Genomic DNA, 24,408 nt, shown 5'->3' with positions numbered 1-24,408 from the left:
TGAGTTTGATTTGAGCCTGCTATTGTTCATATATGCTAGTTAGAGACTTATAATTGTGATCGGACAAAACATTGGGAGCTTTATACTTGAACTTGTTTACTTGTGATTAGAAAATTGAACATGTGATCAAGTATTTAAACCAGTGTTTACTTATCTGATTGGATATTAATTCCTGTTATATTTTTGTGAGTTAGAATTGTGATATGCAATAAGTTAAATTCATGTTACTTATTTGTTATGCCATGCTTAATATCATGCTTTACTGCCTATATTTAATCATACACATTGCCTTTTTTTCTTCGGCTCTTCACTTGGTAGGGAAGGGAGGCTCCTGCTTGTTGCAGAAGACGATATAAAAGAGGGGAAGAAGATAGAAAAAGAGGAGGTGAGATGCGATTGAAGAAGCACAAGCGGAACCAGAAGGTGGTGCGGTTCTACTCGACATGCTATGACTTCAGGGAGCCCTTCAAGGTGCTCTGCGATGGCACCTTTGTCCACCACCTCCTCCTCCACAAGCTCGACCCTCCCACCGACATCCTCTCCTCCCTCCTCTCTGCTCGAACCTTCGTCTTCGTCACTAGGTTGCTATTTGTTGCTTCTCCTCCTGCTGCTGCTCCTCTTCTTTCTTCCCATCTTAACCCCTCTTCTTTCTCTTCAGGTGCATGCTTTCGGAGCTTAAGCGGCTTGGGGAACCCTTCTCCGAATCGCTGAAAACCGCACTCAGCCTCACCATCACCAAGTCTCTCATCATTGTCACTGTCATCTTCTTCTTCGTCTTTCTCTTTCTCTTTCTCTTGTTGTTGTGTTTAAGAAGTTTGATGCTGGTTGCAGATGCAAGCACGAGAAGCGGAATTCTGCTTCCGATTGCATCGAGGTGATCGCCAAGGGCAACAACCCCGGCCACTTCTTCGTTGCTAGCCAAGACGCCAACCTCCGCAAGAAGTTTCAAGAGGTTTGATTTTGCGTTTGCCCTCTCTCTTACTCTTTATCGCATTTCCCTTCCATTTTTTTAGGCTTCTGCAGTTGGGTACTCTCATCTTAGCATTCTCTATCTGTAGATATCCATGGCGGTTCTTTAGTATCTTGTTGAACAAATGAGTTCTATAGATGCATATTGTTATGTCGGCCTTTGTAAAGTAGTATCTTTAGCAATAAGCGAGGAGTGTGCATTTGGAAACGGGGCCACTTGATAATACATGTCTGAGATTGTTCCATTGCCTTTGCACATCGATGTTTTTATTAGTGAGTGTGTGAATGTAGCCCGTAAGCAATGAAATAGGGAATGGCTTAACAATTTGAATCGCAACACCTGAGACATCACAGAACAGTGACCTTTCTTGAGAATTTTGGTAGTTTTGTATCACAATAATTCTCATGATTCAACCCCATTTGCTAGGTTATCCCTCATAAACGCAAGAGAAAGAATATCAACAGATGAGAAACACTAGCTTCTCTTGAGATATTCATTATCTTTTGTTGATTCTACAATCTTGTGTATCTTTAAGTCTTTTGATTATGAAGATGTGTGTGAAAAGTGAATATATTGCACAGAAGGAGCAGACTGGTGATATGCAATGTAACATATCTGTTCTCCAACTTCTATGAAATGTGTATAAATCTCCCAGAAAGAGCATAACCATATCTGCATCTTATATGCTATTATATGATTCATCTTCCCTAAAATGCTTAATCATCAAACCAAGTAGTTGGTAGGAGAGGATGATGCTCTGAAGTGGTTTCTCTATTAAGCTTTCTATAGCTTTCAGCTTTCCATATATTACAGAACCTGGCATTTGGTTTCATGTTTCTCAGCCTGGTAACAAATTTTATTGTTTTTCAGCTTTCTGCTCCTTTGTGAGGAGTATTATAATGAATATTGCCTACTGCTGTTTGGATCTTGTACTTCTTCTGCGTTGACATATTTGTTGGATCAATTGAACTATGAGCATTCTGGCAAGTTTACATATCTGGTTTTCTTATGCCAGTTGCATTTGTAATGTTTAATAAACCATTTAATCATGGTGATTTGCTTGCTAAATATGCATGCTTTTCATCTTGCAGATACCAGGCGTCCCCGTAATATATGCATTGAAAAATGCTTTGTTCCTTGATCAACCATCGGCGTGTCATCTCCAGTTTGTGAAAACAGCTGAAGAGGAGCGTCTACCCATGAAGGAATTGGAATTTGAGATGATAAAGAAAAGGGAAAAGAGGAGACTTGCCAACGAAGGTGCAGCAGATGGTGCTGAAAGTTCAGGAGGACATGGCGTAGAAGGAAGAGTCGTACATAACATGCATAAAAACTGGTCGTTTAATACGAAAGATAAGACTAAGTTCAAACGAAAAAGAACAAAGGTTAGTAGCATGGATCCCCTTCACTTGTTCTCTAGAACTGCGTTTGATCAGCGATACATATTTCATCACAACAATGACTTCTCCAATCTATCCTGAATGTGTGTGTGGCATATTACATCTTGGACTTCTTGTCATGTTAATGAGGAACTTAAACTCATGGACCTGTTCATGCCCTAAAATAAAGCATTACATACTATTGTTTCTTGGCATGCCTTTCGGGTTGTTTTGTAGTGATAGTAGGATAATTTTATCCTGTCATGTTGAATTGGTTATTTTATATTTTTTACCAACAAATATCAGCTAAACTAATAATATCTTATTTCGTCTTTGATGGTGCTCCATCAAGTTATCCTCTATGAATTTATGTTTATATTTCGTTGTTGTAGGGTCCAAATCCATTATCATGCAAAAAGAAAAAGAATCCAAAAGGTCCCATCGCTGCTTGAAAATGGGTGAGTGTATCCATATTTAATAGGCCTTTTCAAATGTCTTTCTAGATATCTTTGCTGACCTTTTGCTGTTGCTATTACTTATTTAGTCTTTGAGCATATTGAACCTAAATTTATTTTAATTGCTTAGCGAAGGTAAACTAAATGAAATTACTAAAACACTCAAGGTGATTTTTTTTTTCAAATTTAAGAAGTTGCTTTCTAGGGTGGGCTATGTCTTTTTAGATAGTAATTTTATTTGTAAAATTACAATGTCTTTTTTCAACCCTAATAGTAATGACATATTTTTCAAACTGCCACCTTCTGAAGGGTGTTTTGATAATTTCAATTAGTTGAATGTTATAGAAATGTTTAAAATGTGTGTACCATACTATCTGGTGGAAAGTCATATGTGAATTCTATTCGATCCATAATTATGAGAAGCTACTTAAAACCTTGAATGCTTGTTTTCCTAGCTGCTGACTTGAAAAGTGTGAAACTGCGTGCATCTGAATCTCGCTTCCGAGAAATGGAAAATGTGTATCTCCCGAGATGAAAAATGTTAAAATGTAAACTGTAATATATATTATTTAATATTATTATATTTTCTTTTATTATTTTATTATTTTATTTTCCTTTATTTTCTTTTTTAGCATCTAGTTCAATAGAAACTAGATATTTGATCCAGTCAAGTTCCCAAGTTCCTATTGGAACTTGACTGTGCAAATAGCTGTTGGATTGTAGTCCAACAACTATAATAAATGTTGTTGGACTATAGTCCAACAACTATAATAATAAATGCTGTTGGACTGTAGTCCAACAGCTATATTAAGAGACGTTGGAATCCAACGTCTCTTTTGGAGAGCTCAAAATGAGCTCTCCTCTCTCCCACTTTTTTGTATATATAGGGGTGAACCCCTTCAATGTAAATATCCATGCTTCTTAAGCATTTTGTTCATGAATAAAGTATTATTTATTTTTCAAGTGTTCTTCCTTTTATACCCTTTCAAGGGTCATGCTTGTAGTGTCTCCAATAGACACTTGTTTGTGAGTTATTTGTGCATTTGTTGAAGACCACCATTTCATTACATGGTATCAGAGCTACGAAATTCTTAGATCTTGAAGTGCTTCCGCCTCGATTTCCGTGCCACATTTACAAAAGGTGTTTCATCACCTTGTTCTTGGCTCAAGAAGATTTGTTTGAAGAAAGGCAAACTTGTGCTACAAAAAATTTTGGTTTTGTATCCTCTCTTATTCCTTTGTCTATTCTTTTTCTTTTCTTTTTATTTTTCTCTCTCTCTCTCTCCTATTTATTCCTCTCTTACCCGTGTAAAATATGGATGACAATGATAAGATCACCATCATTCCTATGAAGCTAAATGATACTAACTATGTAATGTGGGCTTCGATTATGAAGCACCACATTTGGGGAAAAGGTTTATGGGGTATAGTGGATGGTTCCGATTTGGAACCTAAACTATCTCTTACCAAGAAAGAGGGTGATAAAGAGGTTCCTCTAACGGAAGAAGAGAAGAGTAAGGCGTTAGCCACTTATGAAAAGAAATGGAAAGAATGGAGGATAGGGCATGCAAAAATTATGTCATGGCTCATCAATAGCATAGACATTAAAAAATGCTCTAGTCTAGCTAAGTTTGAGCATGCCGATAAGGCTTGGAAATACCTCAAAAATATGTATTCCCTTAAAGATATTGCACATGTATGCAATTTACAAGATAAAGCTCGGACAATGACTCAAAAAGATAAAACTATTCGAGAATATTATAATGAGTTGTTCGTTGGCTCTTCTTGAGCCCAAATGGCATTGTGCCGAAGACATCGAGCTTCGCCAAAAGCAACTCGATATGGAACATTTCTATCAATTTGGTCTAAGGCCGGAGTTTGAATCCACCAAATCGGCCCTTTTACATCGTGGAAAAATTCCTTCTATTGTTGATACTATAGAAGAGCTCACTATGGAGGAAAATAGACTTAGAAAAAGTACTTCAAAAGTTGATGATGACTCCGTTTTAGCTGTATCTAGACCGGGGAATCATACTCGTACTTACAAGCCGCCTCATTTTGAAAGGCAAAAGGGCGACTTTGATAAAAGAAAAGTTATTTGTCATCATTGTCATGAATCGGGGCACTATATGCCTCAATGTCCAAAGTTAAAAAGAAGAGAAGAAAAAAGAGTTGCATCTGTTGAATCTGAGTTAAAAGATCAAGATGCACCTGTGTCTATGGCTCAACTGATGGAAATCCTTCAACCTCTTCTCAAAGGGGTATCCTCCTCAACCGAAGCCTCAATTGGAGCGGCAGTTGCATCTTTCTCCGGTCCAGGTGCTTCTTTTCATATGACCCCAAATGTTAATAATCTATCCGAATGTCTTAAAAATAACTCAAGTGTGTCAAAGGTTTTTATAGCCGATGGCACATCTCTTGAAGTAAAAGGAATAGGATGTTTTGAAAATCTTCAAAAATCCAAAAGATTTTTTATCCCAAAAGTTAGATATATCCCTAAACTTAATTTGAATATCTTATCTGTCTCACAAATATCTGATTATGGATGTAATATCTCCTTCTCTTCTCATGGTTGTTGGGTACAGGATCGCCAGTCAGGGAAGCTGATTGGGGAAGGCCATAGAGAAGGAGGACTTTATTACATGGACTTTTTGGAATTACCCAAGAATGCATTTTGTTATAATATTCAGAAATTAGAATTGGATTTATGGCACAAAAGGCTTGGCCATCCTCATATGTCTAAAATTCAATATTTTCCAAGTTTGGAAAAATTTTGTAATTCTGAAAATTTTTCTTGTAAAGACTGCATTCTTGGCAAAATGAAAAGGTTACCATTTCTTAGTAGAACTTTTGTTTCCTCACGACCACTTGAGTTAATACATTCGGATGTTTGGGGCCCCGCACCAGTTATTTCCAAAGGTGGTTATACATATTATGTCATTTTTGTTGATGACTTTTCTAGATATACTTGGATTTATTTTCTTAAACATAAATCTGATGTCTTTGCTAACTTCCAAATATTTCATAAAATGGTTAAAAATAAGTTTCAAAATGATATCTATATTTTTCGCACTGATTCAAGGGGAGAATTCATGTCCAACGAATTCAAAGACTATCTCAATTTACATGGTATTACACATCAAAGATCATGTCCACACACTCCACAACAGAATGGCCTAGCCGAACGCAAACATCGGCACATTATGGAAACTAGTAGGACATTGCTAATTGCAAATCAAGTTCCAAAAAGTTTTTGGGCTGAAGCGGTCCTAACTGCCACCTACCTCATTAATAGGATGCCATCTTCCTCATTAAATAATATAACTCCAATAGAAAAGCTTGTTAATTTAATTTCAGATTATTCTAGATTAAGAGTCTTTGGATGCAAATATTTTGTTTTCACCAACAGAAATGATAAACTCTCTCCTCGTGCAATTCTATGTGCCTTTTTAGGATATGCTGATAATAAAAAAGGCTACAGGTGTTTCGATTTTCAAAATGACAAATTATATGTGTCAAGAAATGTATCTTTTTTGGAAAAAGAAAGCTTCTTTGAATTTGAAAAATCCAAGGATGTCACTGAATACTCGTTTTTAATTGATCCAACTTCAAAATCCAATGAATGTGATGTTGGATGTGACCTTGACAATGATAAAAGTCCTATTGTTGTTGAAAATGATGATAATGAAGAGCAAATCCATAGGGATGTTAGTCTACAATATTCAAGACGTAGAGAGCAAAATCTTCCATGTGCATTACAAAAATACTCTGAAGTCTCACCTAGAAGAACGTCTAGAATCTCTAAACCTCCAGAAAAATTTGTGTCTTATGAATCTTTTTCACCCACGTATAGGGCCGCCATTACATTAATACAATCATATGTTGAACCATCATCCTATTCTCAAGCAAAAAATCATATAGAATGGATAGAAGCTATGAAAATAGAATTGGATGCACTAGAAAAGGCCAATACTTGGACGATACAAGATATTTCTCCGGGTAAGAAACCTATAGGTTGTAGGTGGGTATATAAAGTCAAAACCAAAAGTGATGGGACCCTGGAAAGATATAAGGCCCGTTTAGTAGCAAAAGGATATGCCCAAGAGTATGACATCGATTATGAAGAAACATTTGCTCCTGTGGCCCGTATGACCACTGTTAGAACTTTAATAGCCTTGGCCTCCATTAGAACATGGCCTATCTTTCAATTAGATGTCAAAAATGCTTTTCTGAATGAGAATCTCGTTGAAGAAGTATACATGGAAGCCCCACCTGGTATTAGTATCCCTAAGGGTAAAGCTCTTCGTCTAGAAAAAGCTCTTTATGGTCTTAAACAGGCTCCAAAAGCCTGGTATGACCGATTTAGTCATGTTATGCTTGATATTGGTTTTCAACCTTGTTTAACTGACACTGCTTTGTTTGTTAAGAAATCTGATGCAGGCATCATTATTCTTCTTCTCTATGTGGACGATATGATCATCACCGGAGGCGACAAACAGAGAGTTGCAAATATCAAATTTCTTCTTAAAACTCACTTTGAAATGACTGACTTAGGTTTATTAAGATATTTTTTAGGCATTGAAGTTGCTTATTCCCCTCGGGGGTATTTGATATCTCAATCTAAATTTGCTCTTGATATCGTTTCCAGGTCTGGAATTACAGATGATAAGAAAGTAGACACTCCAGAAGTTATCAATGTTAAAATAAAAATTGATGATGGAGAACTTCTTGATGATCCTACTCCTTATAGACAGCTTGTTGGAGCTCTTTCTTATCTTTCCATTACTAGGCCAAATATAACTCATGCGGTTCATACAGTTAGTCAGTTTCAACATGCTCCCACCTCCGTGCACATGGGAGCGATTTTGCGTATTATTAGATACTTAAAATCCTCTCTTTCACGAAGACTCTTCTTGTCTGCTTCATCTTCATTAAATTTAATTGCATATACTGATGCTGACTGGGGAGGTGATCCCAATAATAAACACTCAACTACTGGTTTTTGTGTGTTCTTAGGTGAAACCTTAATTTCGTGGAGGTGCAAGAAGCAGCAGAAAGTCTCTCTTTCCTCCACCGAAGCTGAATACAGAGCCATGACAACCACCACTATGGAGGTTGTTTGGCTCATACGATTGCTAGCGGATATGGGAGCTAAAGCAACGCAAGCTTCAAAGATGTGCTGTGACAACAAAAGTGCGATATACATTGCAAGCAACCAGACATTTCATGAGCGCACTAAACACATTGAGATGGACTGTCACTATGTCAGAGAGGAATACTTACATAGAACCATTGATCTGCCATATGTTACATCAGAATATCAATTAGCAGACTTCTTCACCAAGCCTCTCGCTGCTCCCAGATTTCACTTCCTTTTAGACAAACTTTCGCTCATTGTACCGTAAGTTTGAGGGGGAGTGTTAAAATGTAAACTGTAATATATATATATATATATTATTTAATATTATTATATTTTCTTTTATTATTTTATTACTTTATTTTTCTTTATTTTTTTTAGCATCTAGTTCAATAGAAACTAGATATTTGATCCAATCAAGTTCCTGTTGGAACTTGACTGTGCAAATAGCTGTTGGACTGTAGTCCAACAGCTATAATAAATGTTGTTGGACTATAGTCAACAACTATAATAATAAATGCTGTTGGACTATAGTCTCTTTTGGAGAGCTCAAAATGAGCTCTCCTCTCTCCCACTTTATTGTATATATAGGGGTGAACCCCTTCAATGTAAATATCCATGCTTCTTAAGCATTTTGTTCATGAATAAAGTATTATTTATTTTTCAAGTGTTCTTCCTTTTATACCCTTTCAAGGGTCATGCTTGTAGTGTCTCCAATAGCACTTGTTTGTCAGTTATTTGTGCATTTGTTGAAGACCACCATTTCATTACAAAAAAGAACTAACTTGATATTACAAATGTCTTTCTCATGTTAAAAGCATTGTACTTTCTTTTCCCAAATTTATTTCTTAGAAAAATAATAGATTTAATCATGAATCTACTGTATTTTTTTTGGAGTGAATTGGATCTCCCATGGAGGATATCTCAAATCAACAACCCTGCTAAAGGGAGATCTGAAATTTCCAGAGGGTTTAGAACCCGGTTCTGCTTTTGATTTTTTTAATGGAGCCCAAGAACTCAAATTAGTTTGAATTTTTGGCATGATATCAATAACAAGTGAACCTAATTAAAATAAAAAATTTGCTTAATTCATCTTAAGCAAAGCACACAATGTTTTGATTCTACTCATTTTTATTGTTGTTTCTTACCTTCTTACACTTCCTAAACACCACAAGCATTTCTTAAACACATGCTTCATGTATTGCCTTTTGCACCTTCTTATTCTGGTAATTGTGGTTCAATTTAACCCCATAGATGCCTACAACATTGTTGCTTAGCAGCCAACACACTATGTATTGTCATTAAGCATAAAAATCCCTAATTTTTTTTATCACAAAAATTTGTTGTATTGTGGTCTGTTGAACTCTTGAAAGGCCTTATTTGGCATTGCAATGCATGATTCAAAGCATGTTTCTTACTAAACAAGCTATGTAGCTTGATCCACAAAGCATATAAGAAACACATTACAGTATATATAAATATGCATATACGTGCACACACACACACATAAGTTGTAACTTACCTTTAAGAAAATATTAAGCTTTTTTTTAATTCCTAAAATGTAAGGGATTATTAAATTGATGAAAAAGTATCTGGAAGAGATTGGCATCCTTCACTATTTCATGGTAGAAAAATTGATGCCTATTTAAATGATTGGGGAGCAAAAAGTTTTGACTAGAGTATTGTGAAACTCTTCCTTTTGATCGAGGCGTCATAGAATCTAGTGAGATGTGTAGGATTTTGTCTAGGAATCTTTTCACAAGCAGTAACGTTTATTTCTTCAAAAGGTGAATTTAAGAATTTTGATCTTTGTTTTGGACCGGTTGTATTGCTCAAGGAAAATATCTGCGACTTTGGGAATTTTTAGCTGCCTAATTTGTTTGAGATTTATCTTGGAGAGGTTAGATGGTCATAAGACCTTTCAGAAGTAGTAATGTTATTTATTTCTTTAAAAGTTGAAAAAAGGATTTTGATCTTTGTTTTGCATCGCTTGTATTGCTCAAAGAAAATAGCTGGGACGCTGAGGATTTTTAGCTGGCTAATTTGTTTGAAATTTATCTTGGAGTGGTTAGATTATCAGAAGACCTTTCATGAATAGCAATGTTATTTATTTCTCAAAAAGGGGAAAAAAGGATTTTGATCTTTGTTTTGGACTGATTGTATTGCCCAAGGAAAATAGCTGCGACATTGAGAATTTTTAGCTGGCTAATTTGTTTGAGATTTAGGTTGGAGTGGTTAGATTATCATCAGACCTTATTGGCGTATTCAAAACTCTCTCTCAAATACAGAATTTGCTCTTAAGATAATGATTGCTCTATCTCTACAGCTCCTAACCAAACATAACCAAGATCAAAGAAAGGAACCTGCTCCCTAAATGTTGTATAGAATGAACGAGAATTAGGAAAATATGGTGTCCATTATCAAGCTATCATGATATATTTTATATAATTTTTAGTATCAGTGACTTTATTGATGATATGATGTTTTCATGTATTTACAGTTGCTCTGGATTGCTTAACTGGGAAAGTGATTACATAAATCCATCACATCAAGGAGCCCCCAATCCTGACATCATACTGTTTACAGAATCAACAGTATTAGCCAGCAGGGAATAAGAATTTCATTGCATGATTTTTGTTACAACCTTTTTCAGATTACATATAAAGGGAGTTTATTAAGTAGATTTGCTTGTAGCAAGCCATAATAAGCCTCGCTGATAAATCAATCATCTGCCATTTCAATCTTATTACAACTTGTGGGTTTCCTTTTTTACCGGTATGCTTGCTTTTGGATGTATTTGTTACTCTCACGTTGTGAGGTGCAACCTAATGTTCATATAAAATTCACTAGCGATCACTGAAAAAATGAGCAAAATTTTCACCCAGATTACCGATTTATCCTTTCATCTGCAATAAACCAACACTGGCAATTGATGCTTGAAAGTAATGCGGGACCCTGAGCCTGTGATATGAAACGTTGTTCTTGAAAATCAGACAGTTGTGATCATCATGTATGGTAAAAGTTATTTAGGATAAAATGTGGGTCTTAGATTTGGGCTATGATTTTTCTTACATAATTGTCTGGGGCTCTATATGGTGGATCATTTCCACAGGTAAGGTAAAGTAGGGATTTTGGATTTTTTGTTATTTGGTGTTATCCAAAACTTCAAGCATTTTAGTATTTTCTTTTTAAGTTATGCGAAACAAAGAAAAACCGTGCCCTCTGATTTTTTTTTTATCCGATCGTTCCAGCTCATGCATTTTCCAATCTTCTGATCGATTCGAGATTTGTAACATTGTTCTCTTTGGGGGTGGGGGCGACAGAGGAAGGGTTGCGTTGTGATATAGTGTCACAAGGTCACACCTCAACTTGGTTTGGATACCGAACACCTCAGATGCAATTAGGTCCGATTAGTACATGGTCTCGGGTATAGTTTGTGAAATTTTATACCAGACCTGGATCCAACCTGAGTTTCGATTAAGACCCACAAATTTTCAATGTGAAAAAAATAAAAAAATATTACTTTACAGGGTATGGTACGGGTCTGGTTCATGTAGTTGTTATTGGGTCTGAGTATGATTTCTTTTATAGTAGACCCGAGTCTGGATCAGATACTATACTCAAAAATCTGGTCCCACCACCTGAGTCCCAACCAAACCCTACCCGTTAACACCCTTAGATGCAATGCAAGCCCCTCGTACGGGTGTTATTCTTTTTTGCTCCTCAGTCTACTGGGTTTTAGCAGCCGTTTTCAACTGTCATTAGGCAGGTTCTTGGGTAATGGCCCGTGATTTCTCTGTAAAGGGGAAGTATCACCAAGGAGATACCTCCATACCATTGTCAAGCAAAAACCATTACAAATTTCCATCAGTTACCCTAATATGACATACATCAAAGAAACTAGACAAAGCTGGAACTATCATCTCCGTATTACATATACCTACAAGTCCATGAACCAACTAATCTCCTAGAATAATGGCTTCTACACGTGCATCCTTGCAATGACTGCACAGATGTAGAAACGAGTTTCACTGTGAATCCCAAATATTCAGAGGCGACGAAGTTTGAATAGATCATCGCCAACACCTTAAAATTTGGAGGCAGGTGGTGGAGCATATTAATTATCTCTACATGGATATTTGGTAGGGGAACTCAGAGCCCTTGAATTTTGCAATTTTTCCCCTTAATGAATTTCAGTTTATGAACAACTGGATATCTTTGGAATATAATTTTAAAACTTGAAACTGGGAAAAAGACAGATGTTCCTCAAAGGTTCTTGCAAGCCCAAAACGTTATAACGAAAGCAACTATCATGCTCAACTTAACAAAAGACTGCTAAATTTATCTCACAAAGTTATGACTGTCTCCAAGAGTTTCTACAGGAGGGACTGCTCAGTACCGCACACTCCTGAGCAAAGATCAACTTATCTGATCTCACAGCTTTCGCATATATATATGCCAATGAGGTTCACAACCCTTTCTACTTTATCGTGACACAAAGAGCATATGTAATATTACGTGATATTCAAAAGAATCAAAGTTCCATTTTTGTATACAGGCAAGTAAAGGCGTTAGTAGATGCAGAAGATCTATTCATGAATTTTGAACACAATAAGAGCCATTTCCTGTCAATATCAATCGAGCTAATGTATTACTATTTGTGAGTTTTTAAAAATCTTTTCATTATTTTGTGAGGCTTTGCCAAGCAATGAACTTCCCAAAATCATCAAGAATTTTTTTTAATGTTATATATATATATATATATATATATATATATATATATATATATATATATATATATATATCATTGTCATTTTTATAGTTTTTAATTATTTAAAAAATTGTATATATGTTTTCAAAGTTTTCTTACAATTTTCAAGTATATACTCATATTTGTTTTAAAATTTTAGTTTATTGCCATATTTTCCCTTGCTGAGAAAATACCGAGAATGGGATTTTGTGACTACGTTAGTGGGAACATTTTGGAAAACATGGGTCCTACTCAGATTGCTGATCCAAATGGATCTGACCCGTTTTCCAGCATGATTTAAAGTAAAAAAATAAGTGGAGAGAAGTTTTCTGCTTTTGCGTTGATCCCAGTGTGATCAAAATCAATCTGAATCAGACTGAAGTTGATAGATTTAGATCCAATTAGGCCCTTAACGATTCGAAACAGCATGAGTCGAGCAATTTATGTCTTGAATTGGTTCGCTAAGTCTTTTTTTTAATATAATTATTATAAATAAAACTAAACAAAAAAAAATCCTTGAAATGGTCTGATTAAAAAAAAAACTAGATTTGATTCAATTAGTGACGGATTGCATATTTTTGTCATTTTTAAAATAGTTTTTTTGTTATTTTGGTCTAAGACTTTCTTACCCCTCTTGGCAGGGATGCCGATGAATCAGATTTTATCCATTTAATTGCATTTGGTAAGCCAAAACCATATCCGATTATAAGAAGAGCAGGTCTGTGATCTATCAAGTCATTGACATCTTCACAGTCTATTGCTTCATCCCACAACGACCTATGTTGTGGACGGTGAGGATGCCAAATAACTTTTCTAAAAGTGATTTGTCAGGTCACATGCTCTCGATTATAAGTGAATGTGGATACGGTTTTGAGTTTTTTTGCAACCAAATCCAATAATTATCTGAATTTGAGGGATATTTGAATCTGTTTACATTTTAAAAAAAAGCACCATCCTAATCGAATCTCTTTAGACAACATCTGTTCAGTAGGATATGGTATTGGAAACATCCTATCCCAATCTGAACCATTTACATCCCTACCTCTTGGATCGGTTGAGATTTCGGTTGGATGTAACCTTTATTGAATTCGACTAATCATGTATTGGCTAATTGGATTCGGATGGAGAAAGGCTAATACCGAATCTGATTATTTACATGAATTGGATCTGGATGTCCGTCAGAATCAGATATCCACGAATTCGATTATAAAATTCTATGTCGAATATGAATCTCATAATTAACTAGATTCGTAATAGCAACCGGATTCGAGTTGGGTGTTCGATAACATCCGAACCGTTGAAGCAACCTCTCCAACTATAATGGGGGAAGCAAAGGGCTCCATCTCAAATTAGGGTTAGGGTTTTGTCTTGTAGAGCGGGGAGGGCTTGCCGTCATAGCAGAGAGAACGCTAAATTTTTTCGGTGATTGGAGAGATATCAGGCGGTCTAACGGTATTTTACCGTGAGATCTCTCTATCTCTTTCTCTAGTTTTTAGGCATCGTATTTTTTTTTGGATAATTTTCTCGGTTTTGTGTTCGTTCGTGTTTTTTGCCGTTTAGGGTTTTAGCCTTTTCTGGATATTGGTTAGAATATGCTAATAGGTAGTTTTTTTTTCTTCTTTTGAGTAGTTCAAGGAGTTTGTTTTCGAAACTTGTTTCAGGTTTTTGTTACGCACAGTTAAATCGAGGTGCTTGATAATCGTTGTGAGTCCATCTGTTTGCTGGATAATACATTTTAAGAAGAAAGATTAGCATATTCATAAGAATTACAGTGCCTTAATGGAGATTGGTGAAGGTACTGTTAAAACACCACTGAGTATGAACTATTGCAGTTAAATTAATACTGAATCTTTGATTGGTAGAATGGATACTTTAGGAGGTTTTGAGTCTCACTAGTGAATTTGTGTTATACTGCAGTTGGGACGACATCTTAAAGACTATGTTTATTTGGGATAACGCCCTGATTGGAATGCAATAGTGATCTTTGTTTTGGGGGAAAGAGTGGTTAGAATTTTTTTTGGCAATAAAAATTATACATGTTATGAAGAAAGCTGAGTGTAGGATACATTTGTTCCAAAGAGAGGCGTGCTTAAATAATTTGGACTACTATTAATAATGGAACTCAGATGCTACAAATGAATCTAGAGTTCCTAATAGGCAGCTAATTGCTTTTTTGAATTCAAAAATTTGAAAGAATGTCTGAAATGACTATTTTTGTTAGGTTGATCTCCTGTAGACATCAATCTTCCTGGACAAGTTGTGTATCCACTGCATCCTTTAATTTGAAAATTTCTCTTTTGCATTTAACAAAATTGTAGAAAATGTTATTTTAAATGGAATACTGATAAAATCCTGTGATTTATTTGAATTGCTGTTTAGGTCATCCAATTCAACAAATTGATTTTGAAGAATGAGGGGTATATGCAAGTGCTTATCAAATGGAAGAAATGCACCCATTTTTGTAGGATGGATAACATCCAGTACATTTCTATTATTTGAACAATGCCATTGTGAGACATTTTCCAGGCATGTTTGTTCCCTCCCCACACAATAGTCAAATGATTAACAATGGCCACTAACATTTATCAGTTTCGTTCTGTTATATCTTGTTAGGCTTGGCATTGTATCAAATTGTGGTTAAAAAGCAGTCTTGATTGTTGTGTGGGAAGAATTATAATAATTTATCATAAAATCTTATAAGAAAGTACCTTTTTCAGCAATGATATTTCACTTATTTACAAAAAACTATGCTAGATCATTATTTAGGTGTTAGACAAAAGTGGGCAGGTCATGTTAAAGATGCTTCATCATAGGTATGGGGTGTTGCACCCAAGGTTTCAATGGGTTACTATTTCGAGTCATTTTGAAAAAAGAAAAACAACTTAACTTGTGGTTGAACGGTTTTGAGATGAGACTTGGCATCAGTGTTATCATTATTGTATCGTGTGATATGATATGATGTATCACAATATCGCTGGCCCATGCGATACAATATACCCTCCTAAATTGGAAAATGAAGCATATCGGTCCGATACATGCCCCAACTTTTTCACTTTTTTGTGTTGAAAATTTTCAAACAATTTATTTTTATCCTTTTTCACTTTTAGTGACAACTTTTTACATAAATATGATTTTATTAGGGTCCTATTCACTTATTTCTTAAGTTATGTGAACAAAATAAAATAAAAGGTTCTTCTTAATTTATTGTGATAACTGAAGACAAGAAAGAAATGAATGAAGAGAAATATTATTATGGAAGAGCACACATTATTCAACTCTTGTGTTTATTGTAATTAGTGAAACTAATTAATGAGGACATTATGAAACTTCTCTTTTTTAATGCTTACTACTTACAAATGACATTACTTTTTTTCTTCACTTTATTCTTTTGGTATATGTAATGGATACATCGTTATAACATCATGACTATAGCTTTTATATTAAATAATTGTTACATAATTATTCATGCTCAATTTTCCTAATTAAGTTTACTTATATTGTAGTTTGACTACTGAAATGCATTTCAATTATCGTTGTGGTCATATTTTTAATTTTTTTAGTTATTGTATTATGCTATTGTTATAATTTGTTTATTCAAAACTTTTTTTCTTTTGTTTGCTTCCTAATATTACTCTTTAATAGTAAACCTTTTGTTTTGTTAGTAGTTAGTTTGTTACATTATCGTTTCACATGTTATAGTAGTTCATGTGTATGCTTAATTGTTCATAATGCTTAAATTTGATTTCCTTTTTTGTTCTATTTTATTCTATGTTCTTTTCTAATTTTTTTTTGAAAAAAATTTCTGTTTGTTTTGTGTTTTGTGTTTTTTTTTAAATGTGATTTTTTCGTATCTTATGATATGATACGGTACGATACGATACACTCGTATTGCCAACTCTTCTGATATGGGTTCTGAGACGATAATTGCAACATTGCATGGCATTCAATATCAATCATGTTTAGCACACCAGCTTCATCCTAGTTCATTGTCTCTGGAAAACTGTTAATGGGTTCAAGCAAATCTATGTGCTTGATTGAAGTGCTTTAATTTATTATGCTTTCTGTTCCATTATGTTGAGTGGTGTACTGTGGAGTCTATGCTAGGGTGCCATCTACTTGTGGTAGTTTAGTATATCAACATCCCTTGGTGATATTATTTACTGTGACCAAGTAAATGTGTATGTTGAATTTGAGATAAGGAGTAGTCATTCTCTAGGCTTTGATTTCCTAAAATATTCAACTTGAAGAAATTTAATTAAAAACATCACTTGTTGAAGGATACAGGTTAGGATAATGTTAGTGTTGGTATTTAAGCTTATTGATAATTTTTAGGTTACACATTGATGATAAGCTGTATGTTAATATGAACTTTGAAACTATCTTTTTACCACTTTGCCTTGCATTATGGACATAAAACTTTTCTATTTTTTATGCTCCCATTTATCTAGGAAATAAAGATAAACTTGAGTCTTGTATCATGCACTGCTGTAAAACTAGCTTTTGTGTTTTTCTTAGGAACTCATTTCTCTTATTGAACATAGAGCAGAACGCACCACTTGCTTAATATAGCCTATCTGTACTAGAAATGATTGAGCATTGGTCTACTTGCTTAATATAGCCTGTCTGTACTAGAAATGATTGAGCATTGGTCTACAGCTTATGCACCACTTGCTTAATATATTTCTTTGAGAAATCCTACTTATCATAGTCATATTCAACTTGTTTGAGTTGCCAATTTGATTGTTGGGCTAAGACTTGACCCCGGAAGATAAGTACTCATTCATGGTTTGATTTAATGATTTGATTTTGTGCAATGTTTGAACACATGCAAAAATTTAGCCATTACATAACTAAGGGTACATTGGCAGTTGACATGAGCTGTTTGTCGACCTTGCAACTTAACATGGTTAGCTTAGATTGGTGGTGGTGTTTTAAAAGGTATCATTAAAAGATATAAAATTGTGAAAATTGAATGGGGTTTAGTAGTGGATAAATGCGTTAAGAAACACCAAATAATATTGTTGAAAATAGTTTATAAAGAATTAGATTATGGTTTTTGATCCATTAGATTTTGTATAGGGAAGTATTGATAACCAATAATACATAAACCATGTCTAACAACCATGTTGATGAATAACACCGATGCACCAGCTGAAAAGAGAGAATAGTGGACAGTCAAATTAATGATTTAACTGTGATAAGTATTGGTGTTGAGTTAGTTATTCTTCATTTTTCTTGTAAAAGAATACCAGTTGCATTTGGGGTCCCTTTGCATGGATGAAAGTTCTCATTGATGTTTGGGTAAAGTAAGAAAGGAAATTGTGATGTCTTCTTCACTCTCTGAAGAACATGGACAACACCAGGATTTTTCAAGGGAACTCTCATTATCATCTCTCTAGGTGGTAATTTAGATTCTTTCAAATTATGGAGCTCACTAATTATACATGGGTTCCTTTATTTCTGTTTCTCAAAACTCTAATTTAATAAGATTCCAATTTACCACCTAAATTCTTCAGTCAAACCCCAAACGCAGTGTTAGGATTCCTAGAATATAGAGAATATAGAACTGAGATGATCAGTAAACACCAAATCTGCTGAGAATTCAAATTATCACATAGGAAGTGGTAAAATAATTCTTTTAGAAAGGCTGGTGTGGTTTTGATGAAAATATGGATATTGTAATTTTACAATTTCCTTTATTCACTTACCCAAATAAGGAAACTATGGGCCTGTTGAGAATTCTCATGAAAATTCTCAACCAGTGTATCCAAAAAACACTGGAGGGGGAGTATTGATGTTGCCAAGCATAAATGCACATATCAAAGGTGTACTCTCTGTACCACTTGTACGGCCATAGGCTTTAGATGTTTCAACCCAGATAAATTAATTATAGTCAAAGCACATTAAAAAGATGGAATTAATAAATTTATTTGTTGCTTTTAACTACAAAGCATTGGCTTTGTAATAAAAGGATGGGGCTCAATCTTGGGCATTTTGATGCGCTTTTGCTTAACTTGAAGTTGCACTACAGTGAGGCAGATTTGCAATAAAAGAAGTTTAAAAGTTATTATCAGTGACATTGGTCTTCATAGTGTTGGTGCCTAAAAAAGTGTCCTTGAGGCCTTGTTGTGAAATGCTTTGAGTCAAGGGGATAATTTAGTGTTTGAGCAATATTCTACCCCATTGTACTTTTCTTAATTGTAGGGTGCTGGTAACTTATAAATATATGATTTATAAGAGACAAGTGTGAGCTGGATTCTTGAAATAGTTTTGAATAACTTTCAATTATGTGTTGTCTTGTGGCATTTTCGTGAAGTCTTTATATTAGTACTGCCAAATACTTTTTTTGTGTATACACTGAGTATGCACTATTGCAGTTAAATTAATACTGAATCTTTGATTGGTAGAATGGATACTTTAGGAGGTTTTGAGTCTCACTAGTGAATTTGTGTTATACTGCAGTTGGGACGACATCTTAAAGACTGTTTATTTGGGATAACGCCCTGATTGGAATGCAATAGTGATCTTTGTTTTGGGGCAAAGAGTGGTTAGAATTTTCTTTCGCAATAAAAGTTATACATGTTATGAAGAAAGCTGAGTGTAGGATACATTTGTTCCGAATAGAGGCATGCTTAAATAATTTGGACTGCTATTAACAATGGAACTGTGATGCTACAAATGAATCTAGAGTTCCTAATAGGCAGCTAATTGCTTTTTTGAATTCAAAATTTTGAAAGAATGTCTGAAATGACTATTTTTGTTAGGTTGATCTCCTATAGACATCAATCTTCCTGGACAAGTTGTGTATCCACTGCATCCTTTAATTTGAAAATTTCTCTTTTGCATTTAACAAAATTGTAGAAAATGTTATTTTAAATGGAATACTGATAAAATTCTGCGATTTATTTGAATAGATGTTTAGGTCATCCAGTTCAACAAATTGATCTTGAAGAATGAGGGGTGTCTGCAAGTGCTTATCAAATGGAAGAAATGCACCCATTTTGTAGGATGGATAACATCCAGTACATTTCTATTATTTGAACAATGCCATTGTGAGACATTTTCAAGGCATGCTTGTTCCCTCCCCACACAATAGTCAGATGATTAACAATGGCCATTCACATTTATCAGTTTCGTTCTGTTATATCTCTTTAGACTTGGCATTGTATCAAATTGTGGTTAAACAGCAGTCTTGATTGTTGTGTGGGAAGAATTATAATAATTTATCATAAAATCTTATAAGAATGTACCTTTTTCAACAATGATATTTCACTTATTTACACAAACTATGCTTGATCATTATTTAGGTGTTAGACAAAAGTGGGCAGGTTATGTTAAAGATGCTTCATCATAGGTATGGGGTGTTGCACCCAAGGTTTCAATGGGTTACTATTTCGAGTCATTTTGAAAAAAGAAAAACAACTTAACTTGTGGTTGAACGGTTTTGAGATGAGACTTGGCATCAGTGTTATCATTATTGTATCGTGTGATATGATATGATGTATCACAATATCGCTGGCCCATGCGATACAATATACCCTCCTAAATTGGAAAATGAAGCATATCGGTCCGATACATGCCCCAACTTTTTCACTTTTTTGTGTTGAAAATTTTCAAACAATTTATTTTTATCCTTTTTCACTTTTAGTGACAACTTTTTACATAAATATGATTTTATTAGGGTCCTATTCACTTATTTCTTAAGTTATGTGAACAAAATAAAATAAAAGGTTCTTCTTAATTTATTGTGATAACTGAAGACAAGAAAGAAATGAATGAAGAGAAATATTATTATGGAAGAGCACACATTATTCAACTCTTGTGTTTATTTTAATTTGTGAAACTAATTAACGAGGACATTATGAAACTTCTCTTTTTTAATGCTTACTACTTACAAATGACATTACTTTTTTTCTTCACTTTCTTCTTTTGGTATATGTAATGGATACATTGTTATAACACCATAACTATAGCTTTTATATTTAATAATTGTTACATAATTATTCATGCTCAATTTTCCTAATTAAGTTTACTTATATTGTAGTTTGACTACTGAAATGCATTTCAATTATCTTTGTGATCATATTTTTAATTTTTTTATTTATTGTATTATGCTATTGTTATAATTTGTTTATTCAAAACTTTTTTTCTTTTGTTTGCTTTCTAATATTACTCTTTAATAGTAAACCTTTTGTTCTGTTAGTTGTTAGTTTGTTACAATATCGTTTCACATGTTATAGTAGTTCATGTGTATGCTTAATTGTTCATAATGCTTAAATTTGATTTCCTTTTTTGTTCTATTTTATTCTATGTTCTTTTCTAATTTTTTTTTGAAAAAAAACTCTGATTGTTTTGTGTTTTTTTATTTATTTTTAAAATGTGATTTTTTCGTATCTTACGATATGATACGGTATGATACAATACACTCATATTGCCAACTCTTCTGATATGGGTTCTGAGACAATAATTGCAACATTGCATGGCATTCAATATCAATCACGTTCAGCACACCTGCTTCATCCTAGTTCATTGTCTCTAGAAAACTGTTAATGGGTTCAAGCAAATCTATGTGCTTGATTGAAGTGCTTTAATTTATTATGCTTTCTGTTCCATTATGTTGAGTGGTGTACTGTGGAGTCTATGCTAGGGTGCCATCTACTTGTGGTAGTTTAGTATATCAACATCCCTTGGTGATATTATTTACTGTGACCAAGTAAATGTGTATGTTGAATTTGAGATAAGGAGTAGTCATTCTCTAGGCTTTGATCTCCTAAAATATTCAACTTGAAGAAATTTAATTGAAAACATCACTTGTTGAAGGATACAGGTTAGAATAATGTTAGTGTTGGTATTTAAGTTTATTGATAATTTTTAGGTTACACATTGATGATAAGCTGTATGTTAATATGAACTTTGAAACTATCTTTTTACCACTTTGCCTTGCATTATGGACATAAAACTTTTCTGTTTTTTATGCTCCCATTTATCTAGGAAATAAAGATAAACTTGAGTCTTGTATCATGCACTACTGTAAAATTAGCTTTTGTGTTTTTCTTAGGGACTCATTTCTCTTATTGAACATAGAGCAGAACGCCCCACTTGCTTAATATAGCCTATCTGTACTAGAAATGATTGAGTATTGGTCTACTTGCTTAATATAGCCTGTATGTACTAGAAATGATTGAGCATTGGTCTACAGCTTATGCACCACTTGTTTAATATATTTCTATGAGAAATCCTACTTATCATAGTCATATTCAACTTGTCTGAGTTGCCAAATTGATTGTTGGGCTAGGACTTGACCCCGGAAGATAAGTACTCATTCATGGTTTGATTTAATGATTTGATTTTGTGCAATGTTTGAACACATGCAAAATTGTGCCATTACATAACTAAGGGTACATTGACAGTTGACATGAGCTGTTTGTCGACCTTGCAACTTAACATGGTTAGCTTAGATTGGTGGTGGTGTTTTAAAAGGTATCATTAAAAGATATAAAATTGTGAAAATTGAATGGGGTTTAGTAGTGGATAAATGCGTTAAGAAACACCAAATAATATTGTTGAAAATAGTTTATAAAGAATTAGATTATGGTTTTTGATGCATTAGATTTTGTATAGGGAAGTATTGATAACCAATAATACATAAACCATGTCTAACAACCATGTTGATGAATAACACCGATGCACCAGTTGAAAAGAGAGAATAGTGGACAGTCAAATTAATGGTTTAACTGCGATAAGTATTGGTGTTGAGTTAGTTAAGTTTCCTTTTTCTTGTAAAAGAATACCGGTTGCATTTGGGGTCCCTTTGCATGGATGAAAGTTCTCATTGATGTTAATTCTTGCCAATCCTGCAACATTTTTGTTTGGGTAAAGTAAGAAAGAAAATTGTGAAGTCTTCTTCACTCTTTGAAGAACATGGACAACACCAGGATTTTTCAAGGGAACTCTCTTTATCATATCTCTAGGTGGTAATTTAGATTCTTTCAAATTATGGGGCTCACTAATTATACATTGGTTCCATTATTTTTGTTTCTCAAGACTCTAATTTAATAAGATTCCTATTTACCACCTAAATTCTTCAATCAAACCCCAAATGCACTGTTAGGACTCCTAGAATATAGAGAATATAGAACTGAGATGATCAGTAAACACCAAATCTGTTGAGAATTCAAATTATCACTTAAGAAGTGGTAAAAGAATTCTTTTAGAAAGGCTGATGTGGTTTTGATGAAAATATGGATATTGTAATTTTACAATTTCCTTTATTCACTTACCCAAATAAGGAAACTATGGGCCTGTTGAGAATTCTCATGAAAGAAAATTCTCAACCAGTGTATCCAAAAAACACTGGAGGGGGAGTATTGATGTTGCCAAGCATAAATGCACATATCAAAGGTGTACTCTCTGTACCACTTGTACGGCCATAGGCTTTAGATGTTTCAACCCAGATAAATTAATTATAGTCAAAGCACATTAAAAAGATGAAATTAATAAATTTATTTGTTGCTTTTAACTCCAAAGCATTGGCTTTGTAATAAAAGGATGGGGCTCAATCTTGGGCATTTTGATGCGCTTTTGCTTAACTTGAAGTTGCAGTACAGTGAGGCAGATTTGCAATAAAAGAAGGTTAAAAGTTATTATCAGTGACATTGGTCTTCATAGTGTTGGTGCCCAAAAAAGTGTTCTTGAGGCCTTGCTGTGCAATGCCTTGAGTCAAGTGAGTCAAGTGGATAATTTCGTGTTTGAGCAATATTCTACCCCATTGTACTTTTCTTAATTGTAGGGTGCTGGTAACTTGTAAATATATGATTTATAAGAGACAAGTGTGAGCTGGATTCTTGAAATAGTTTTGAATAACTTTCAATTATGTGTTGTCTTGTGGCATTTTCGTGAAGTCTTTATATTAATACTGCCAAATACTTTTTTTGTGTATACAAGATGGATTCTCAAGTGAAGCTTGTGGTTGTCGTCAAGGTGATGGGAAGAACAGGGTCGAGAGGTCAGGTGACTCAGGTAAGAGTCAAGTTTTTGGATGATCAAAATCGGCTCATCATGAGGAACGCGAAAGGGCTTATCAGAGAAGGTGACATCCTTACTCTGCTGGAGTCTGAACGTGAAGCAAGGAGGTTGCGCTGATGGTATCTTAATCTTAGTGAAGGTTTTGGATATGTTCCTAGGGAGTGGTGGTTTGTACTGCTTATACTTTTGAGTTTGCAATTGCTTCTAGGGTGTTCTTTGCCAATGCTGTAGAACCCGTTGTGTCAATGTTAGAAACAAAAGATTTGAACTCCAAACCTATTGCTTGCAAGACAAGATTTTGATGCTTTATTTTAGGCTATATCATCTGATACAAAATATATCTTCAATACATTTTATTATTACTTAACGAGCCCGTACAAGCTGAGCTGAGCCAAGCCCAACACCTGTTTGTTCCTGTTTTGCTTGCTCACCCTGTTTTACGAGCTCAAACAAGGGCTTTACCAGCAGTGCACAAGTTGGGGGTCCACTGAACTTATTTATTTATTTATTTATAACCCAAAGAAACCGCAACCGGCATGAAGACCTGGTTGCGCTGGCTCAGCCTGCTATACCTACTATCGCCATTCCAGCAGCATAAATCTCTGAGGCTAGGACCCCTGCCCCCCGGGGCCTATGCTAAGTGTTTGGCTTGGGCAGAAGGGCGACACCCTTGACCGCCCTAGCTGCCAAGG

The 24,408-nt window shown here is 34.6% G+C and overlaps 1 protein-coding gene, 1 long non-coding RNA gene and 1 pseudogene across 3 annotated transcripts; all 3 read left to right on the top strand.

Annotated features, from left to right (window-relative positions):
- The first annotated feature begins 390 nt into the window (after positions 1–390).
- On the top strand, positions 391–2,272 carry LOC149842925 (uncharacterized). The gene is made up of 5 exons (XM_090000768.1): positions 391–581; positions 659–739; positions 832–952; positions 2,062–2,135; positions 2,200–2,272. The coding sequence occupies exons 1-5, from the start codon at positions 391–393 to the stop codon at positions 2,270–2,272; spliced, it is 540 nt and encodes a 179-aa protein (XP_089856894.1).
- Positions 2,273–2,333: 61 nt separating this feature from the next.
- On the top strand, positions 2,334–10,737 carry LOC149842924 (uncharacterized). The gene is made up of 3 exons (XR_016430831.1): positions 2,334–2,457; positions 2,742–2,807; positions 10,442–10,737. It is a non-coding gene; the product is annotated as an uncharacterized LOC149842924 (long non-coding RNA).
- Positions 10,738–23,635: 12,898 nt separating this feature from the next.
- On the top strand, positions 23,636–23,952 carry LOC149842923 (small ribosomal subunit protein eS28 pseudogene; annotated as a pseudogene). The gene has a single exon (XR_016430828.1). The product of XR_016430828.1 is annotated as a small ribosomal subunit protein eS28 pseudogene (transcript).
- Positions 23,953–24,408: the final 456 nt, after the last annotated feature.

The sequence above is a fragment of the Nuphar pumila genome, chromosome 3 (genome assembly GCF_984573655.1).
Source record: "Nuphar pumila chromosome 3, dmNupPumi1.hap1.1, whole genome shotgun sequence".
Lineage (NCBI taxonomy): Eukaryota > Viridiplantae > Streptophyta > Magnoliopsida > Nymphaeales > Nymphaeaceae > Nuphar > Nuphar pumila.
The sequence above is the reverse complement of the archived record's forward strand: the minus strand, read 5'-3'. Positions and strand labels throughout refer to the sequence as shown.

What these genes read in the sequence shown, in the direction of transcription:
- LOC149842925 (XM_090000768.1), top strand. Translation starts at nt 391, where the DNA reads ATGCGATTGAAGAAGCACAAGCGGAACCAGAAGGTGGTGCGGTTCTAC. An exon ending in CTCAGCCTCACCATCACCAA is followed by an intron (nt 740 to 831) that starts GTCTCTCATCAT and finishes TGCTGGTTGCAG; the next exon opens with ATGCAAGCACGAGAAGCGGA. An exon ending in CCATCGGCGTGTCATCTCCA is followed by an intron (nt 2,136 to 2,199) that starts GTTTGTGAAAAC and finishes GAGATGATAAAG; the next exon opens with AAAAGGGAAAAGAGGAGACT.